General features: G+C 35.8%; 1 protein-coding gene across 1 annotated transcript; it reads left to right on the top strand.

Annotated features, from left to right (window-relative positions):
- The first annotated feature begins 1,333 nt into the window (after positions 1-1,333).
- Positions 1,334-3,698, top strand: LOC107489386 (sphinganine C4-monooxygenase 1). The gene is made up of 2 exons (XM_016110134.3): positions 1,334-1,831; positions 2,856-3,698. Exons 1-2 carry the CDS (start codon positions 1,607-1,609, stop codon positions 3,408-3,410), a joined length of 780 nt encoding a protein of 259 aa, XP_015965620.1. The 5' UTR covers positions 1,334-1,606; the 3' UTR covers positions 3,411-3,698.
- The last annotated feature ends 3,220 nt before the right edge of the window (positions 3,699-6,918 follow it).

Raw genomic sequence — 6,918 nt, 5'->3', positions numbered from 1 at the left:
TTGGGGTACGACAGGTACGTGACCAATGGCCCTTTTTATTAAAACCTTGCCATTTACCTCTTCTGGGGTAATTTGCCGCATTTACTTCAGGAAATGGGGCGGCGCCAGCTGGGCGCGTTTCATGATTTTTTAAGAGCAACTCATTGTTGCGTTCAGCAACAAGAAGGCAAGAAATTAACTCAGAATATTTTTTAAATCCCTTTTCTCGATACTGCTGCTGCAGGAGCACATTCGAGGCATGGAAGGTTGAGAAAGTTTTCTCCAACATATCATGATCAGTTATCTTTTTCCCACATAATTTCATTCGTAAGGTGATTCGAAATATTGCAGAATTATATTCATTTATGGATTTAAAATCCTGCAAACGCAAGTGCGTCCATTCATATCGGGCTTGAGGAAGTATCCCCTTTTTTTATGATTGTACCTTTCTTCAAGGTCTTTCCAAAGATCTGCAGGATCTTTTAATGTGAGATATTCATTTTTCAATCATGCCACTAACGGTGTTGAGTTCTGGCGACGGAAGATACATGAGAGACTATATTGGTGCACCCTTTTTAATTTGGAAGACTGTTGTAGAATAAATAAAGACGATATATAAACTAAAGAAGTATAAATAGAAGACTCTAACATTAATATAATTAGCACAATAATAATTTATATATATATATATATATTAAAATTATATGTTGTAATGTGTATATATATAAAGATAAAAAGAAATATTAAAAGTAAAGAGAGAGAGAATTTCATTTGTTTATTGTTTGTGTGCTTATATTTCTCTCAGAAACAAAGAACTCTATTTATACATATATTAGGAACTTAATTTTAATATATATTTAATATTATTCCTTTTTAAAAAATGTGAGTTTTACATAAGAATGAGCATCCACATTGCTCCTTGTTATCACAACAGAAACTTTTTTTTTAAATAATCCATTCGCTTTCTTGCATACAACACAGAAAGTGTATAATTACTTACTTTTGGCTTTAGGTCAACTCCAATGCGCCCGTCCCACAGAAGATTAAACCATCAGTGGTCCCGTTCCTATTTTTGCTCGGTCAAACACGGTGTCGTCTCGTTCACTCAAAAATATTAAAAAAGAAAAACACGTCATCACTTCATAACGGGCTCTACTCTAATGCCCAAACGAAAGTATCAGTCCTTCCTATAATCTAATCGCAACCGTCCGTTTCTCCCATCACTACACATCAGCCCATACAACCGTGCGCCATCACCACACAGAAGTATAATCTCTGATATTTTTCCAGCGTGTACTATTCGTTTTGTAGAGTCCCATTCGCGCAAGCAATTATTCATTCTCTCTTTGGAATCTTCCTTTGCCAATTGCCACTTCGAGGAACCCTAATAAATCTGTGATTAATGCACCTAACCAATATTTAATTGGTTCTTTATTTCTTTATATGGGTTTGCCGGCAAAACCAACTAAACTACTCAGATTGAAGACATCAACAGAAACCAGAGTTTCAGTTTATTCCCAACATAAGGGTTAGGGTTTCCCTGTTGGTTCCTCAGTCCGAGTTCTTTCAATTCCGTTCCAATTTCGTGTGATTGAGGTCTCTCTTCACTCCAATCGCAATAAAAACAATGATTTTGGGGATTTCTGATGAGATGCTTGGGACTTTTGTCCCAATCATAATTTACTGGGTTTATTCGGGGATTTACGTTGTTCTTGGTTTGTTTTCTGAGGATTACCGCTTGCATACCAAGGAAGATGAAGATGAGAAGAATTTGGTGTCAAAGGGTGCTGTGGTTAAAGGAGTTCTCCTCCAACAGTTAGTTCAAGCGGTGGTTGCAACTCTCTTGTTTGCGGTATGTGTCTATCATTATTATTTTTATTTTCCCAGAAGTTGGAGGAGTAAAGTTTCTATGTTTTATCTCGCTTTTCTTTTATCGATTTATTTTTATGTTTGATGATTAAGATTAACCACAAGAAGATGCAAGGATTTAGTTAATTACTAATTTAAATTACCCCCAAATGTGCCGTTTTTTTTCTAAGGTTTAAATACCAACCACGCTTTCAAATTTAGCTTCTCACATTTTGAGAGACGTGTGGTCAACAAACAAAGCTTTTTCTGTATCTTTTATGTCACTATTAACCCCATAATTCCAAATAGTCTTTGTGCCTTGCCTTGTAAACTAAAGCATGGCCTATTTGAGAAATCATGGTTTCTGTTTTGCATGCGCTAGTCTATTAATCCACTATCAGGAGCTAACTCGTTGATTAATTCAATATAGATAATGTAATAGTTTCCGTAAATGCTATGCACCCAAAATAAGTTAAATGTAAACCTTCTGAATCACCAATGAGAAAGTTGCAGATTTAGTGATCAATGCATTGTCTGACTTCGGGACCTGGATTTTATCTTCATATTCATTTTAGATGGTAGAGTGAAAGTTTTTTAGAAAGATCAGTAACATACGGAAAAAAGCTACAGGTCTGATCATGTCCCATAACATTTATCCAAAAATTTGTGCAATTGTGTTTCAACCATTTAGTATATTGCTGAATGCACAAATCAAATTGTATGCCATAGAATCTTCCTTCTAACTATGAGAGTTGCACTTGTAAGTATGTGAAAATTATACAAGGATTGGTTTGATAGTCTAGTGGTTAAGGTAGGACACTTAATCTAAATTGCCTTTGGCTTTATCTGGAGCTTTTTTTTACCCTTAAGTTTTACTGTTGGAGGGGGTGTGTTGGACTATAAAATTTTTTTATCCCCCTCATCAGTATTAAAGATGGTACTAATTCTAGTTTAAAATCATTCGAGTCCATGTGTAGCTATTTATTCAGATAAACTCAATTGTAATCGGGGTATTTGTTATTTTATAGGTGACAGGAAGCGATACCCAAAGTGATTTGAATCAGAATGCTTCCCTCCTTGCTGTGGCCCGGCAATTTGGTACTGCTATGTTGGTAATGGACACATGGCAATATTTCATGCATAGGTACATGCATCACAACAAGTTCCTATACAAGCATATTCACTCCCAACATCACAGACTCATTGTACCTTACTCATTTGGAGCTTTGTACAATCACCCTCTGGAGGGACTGCTTCTTGACACCATCGGCGGGGCTTTGTCTTTCCTTTTGTCTGGCATGAGTCCTCGGGCCTCCATCTTCTTCTTCTCCTTTGCCACCATTAAGACAGTCGATGATCATTGCGGGTTGTGGCTCCCTGGAAACCTTTTCCACGTTATCTTCAAGAACAATACAGCATACCACGACGTGCACCATCAGCTCTATGGAAACAAGTACAACTACTCGCAGCCATTCTTCGTCATGTGGGATCGCATCTTGGGCACTTACATGCCATACACATTGGAGAAGAGGGCTGATGGGGGTTTTGAAGCCAGACCTTGTAAAGACTCCAAGGATGATTAACTTTTTATCTTAGTGAGTATTCTTTTTGTGTACTAGTATTGGTTTTCGTTATTTATGATCAGCACTTCCTGGGTGACCAGCTTTTGTATATAAACATTATACTGAATTGCCTACGCTACTATTGTTCTTCACATGTCTGTTTATACTAGTTAGACTTAATAAGGAAATTGAGAAGCTACCTAGTTAAGGTGTTATTTCACCCTTTTATGTACGGCTGCTATAATACTATTATCAAAACTTGTATACATTACCTTGTTTTGTAAACTTGCTTAAGGATGCAATTTCTGATACTGGTATAGTGAGTTCGTTTTGCTGACCCTGTTTTTCTGCATATATATATATATATGCTTAAGGATGCAATTTCTGATATTGGTATAGTAAGTTCGTTTTGCTGACTGTGGTTATGAGGTGATTTTTGTGTATGTGGATAGACCTGTATCTTATGTACTTCATGGAGCCATAGGGGATGATGTGTATAGTAATGAGGGGGAAATGCTGAAATTTCCGAGGCTTATGGGTTTTGAAGTGACTGAGCTGCTTGTTACCTATTAGCATGCATTAAGATATATGTTCAGTTATGTCTACATCTTTGAGTTTGAATGAATTTTAGCATCCTTGAAAATGCAATTTCAGAAGTGTTTCACTTTCTTCCCATATTCATATATATATGCAGCACCTAAACTTATTACCTTTTACCTCCCTATAAGCAAGAATGCTACGAAAGGAAGCTGCAAGATCTCATCCATTTTCCTCCTTTGCTTAAAATTTTCCCTAAATTTAATCATTGTTGTGTATTAGTCTAATGGGAAAATTATCTATTATGTTTTAAACATTTGATCCCGTAAACACTACCAATTTTATTTTGTCCCACAGTATCCATTTGTCCAGTAGACTAAAGACTAATCTGTTATAGATTTGATTTCTATTTAAAAGTATTTGCTGGTTAATGGATAGCTGAATGCACGAGGCGGAATTCAAACATGACACTTGTTTAAGCATGTTAATGAGTTCTAACCCAACTTGGTTTTTTTTCTTTTGGTCGATAACCCAACTTGGTTTAAACACTATCAATTGTTTTTTTTTTGGTAATAAAACACTATCAATTCAATCCAACATGATTAAATAGGTTTTGTTTGGGTCAATCCAACCCATTGGAATCAATTACTGGCCCGTTTCATTTTTGCCCAATCCCATAAGTAGAGCAATCTTACTGGTGCACTTTTTTAAAAAGAAAAACTGAATGATACTTCCATTAATTATTATTAAACTTGATAGTGGATGTTCAAGGCATATGACTGCAAATGATATTTCTTTCATTAAACTCAACAAGTATGATGGAGGATTTGTCACTTTTGGAGATAATGGTAAAAGTAAAATAATTGTCATTGGTAAGGTTGGCAAAGATTTTTCTACTTGCATTGATCGTTTCTTTTTAGTAGATGGGTTAAAGCATAATCTATTCAGCATAAGTCAATTGTGTGACCTTGGATATGTTGTAACATTTAGAAAACCTGATTGTAGGGTCATAAATGAGAAAACAGGAGCTGTTTTATTTGTTGCCAAAAGAAGTGACAATATTTATGGTCTCACACTAGATGATCTTAAAGTTTAAAATGTGACTTGTTTCTCTTCAATGGAATATGAAAAATGGATGTGGCATAAGAGATTAGGACATGCTAGCATGCTCCAAATCTCTAAGCTTGTTAAAAGAGGCTTAGTAAGAGATCTTCCTAATATTAAATTTGATAAGGACATCACTTGTGATGTTTGTCAAATGGGTAAACAAACAAAAAACTCTTTTAAACCCAAGGAAGATGTCTCAACAAAGAAACCATTGGAGTTGGTGCATCTTGATCTGTTTGGACCAACTAGGACTCAAAGTCTTGGAGTAAAAAGTTATGGCATAGTTATTGTGGATAACTACACTAGGTTTGGTTGGGTGTTCTTTCTAGCTCATAAACATGAAGCATTTTCTGTTTTTGAAAAATTCAGCAAGAAGATTCAAAATGAAAAGAGTTTAAAAATGATTTCAATTAGAAGTGATCATGGCAAAGAATTTGAAAATCAATACTTTGAATCTTTTTGTGATGAACTAAGCATATCACATAACTTCTCATGTCCTAGAACACCATAGCAAAATGGTGTTGTGGAAAGAAGAAATAGAAGTTTACAAGAAATAGCTAGGGCTATGTTGTGTGAATATGAAGTTCCCAAATTCTTATGGGCTGAAGCTGTGAATACAGCTTATTATGTTTTAAATTGAGCCCTCATAAGAAAATGTTTGAAGAAAACTGCATATGAATTTCGGAAAGGACATCCTCCCAATCTTAGTTACTTTCATGTGTTTGGCTGCAAGTGTTTCATACTGAATATCAAAGAAAATTTAGGAAAATTTGATCCTAAAACACATGAAGGCATATTTCTTGGTTATTCCACTAATAGCAAAGCATATAGAGTATATAACAAGAACTCCAAAGTTGTTGAGGAAACCATGCATGTTACATTCTGTAAGTCTAATTCTGTTCTTAGTGTTTGTATTGATAATAGTCCAGGTTTTGAAGTTGAATTGCCTAAGAATACTAAGTCAGTGCCTCAAAATTCAAGTTTTCAAGAAACTGCACCTACTAGTAGCAAAAATCTCAATTCTGCAAGAGACAATTTGGAATTATCACCTGTTGCAACAGAAAATACAGATGCAGAAGCTATTGTTGATCAAGAGGAACCTGAATCCTCAACTCAAACTAGAAGGCCTAGTGATCGGAAATTTCTAAGAAATTATCCTGAAGAATTCATTATAGGTAACCCCTCCAAAGGAATATCTACAAGATCATCTTTGAAAAGAGCCGAATCCAACAACTTAGCTCTGATATCAAAGATTGAACCTCAAAATATCCAAGAAGCTCTTGCTGATCCATCTTGGGTATTAGCTATGGAGGAGAAATTGCAGCAGTTTGGGAAGAATCAAGTCTGGACCTTGGTGCCTCACTCAAATGGAAAGAAAGTCACTGGCACGAAATGGATTTTCAGAAATTAGTTGGGTGAAGATGGAACCATTGTTCGAAACAAAGCAAGATTGGTTGCTCAAGGCTATGATCAAGAGGAAGGGATTGATTTTGATGAATCATTTGCACCTGTAGCTTGAATGGAAGCCATCAGATTGCTCCTTGCTTACGCAGCTTATTGCGGCTTCAAACCTTTCCAAATGGACATTTTGCTAAGCTAATGACAAGTGAATTTCATATGAGCATGATGGGAGAATTAACTTTCTTCCTAGGCTTACAAATCAAGCAAACTGCAGAGGGAATTTTCGTTCATCAAGAGAAATATACAAAGGAACTTTTCAAGAAATTTGGGTTGGAATGTGCCAAGCCAATGGGAACCCCATGCATCCTAATATCAAGCTAATATCAAGCTTGACAAGGATGAACATGCTAGAGATGTTGACGAGACACGTTACAGAGGGATGATTGGTTCTTTGATGTATCTAACCTCCTCAAGGCCTGACATC

This window comes from Arachis duranensis, chromosome 5 (assembly GCF_000817695.3).
Source record: "Arachis duranensis cultivar V14167 chromosome 5, aradu.V14167.gnm2.J7QH, whole genome shotgun sequence".
Lineage (NCBI taxonomy): Eukaryota > Viridiplantae > Streptophyta > Magnoliopsida > Fabales > Fabaceae > Arachis > Arachis duranensis.
The sequence above is the reverse complement of the archived record's forward strand: the minus strand, read 5'-3'. Positions and strand labels throughout refer to the sequence as shown.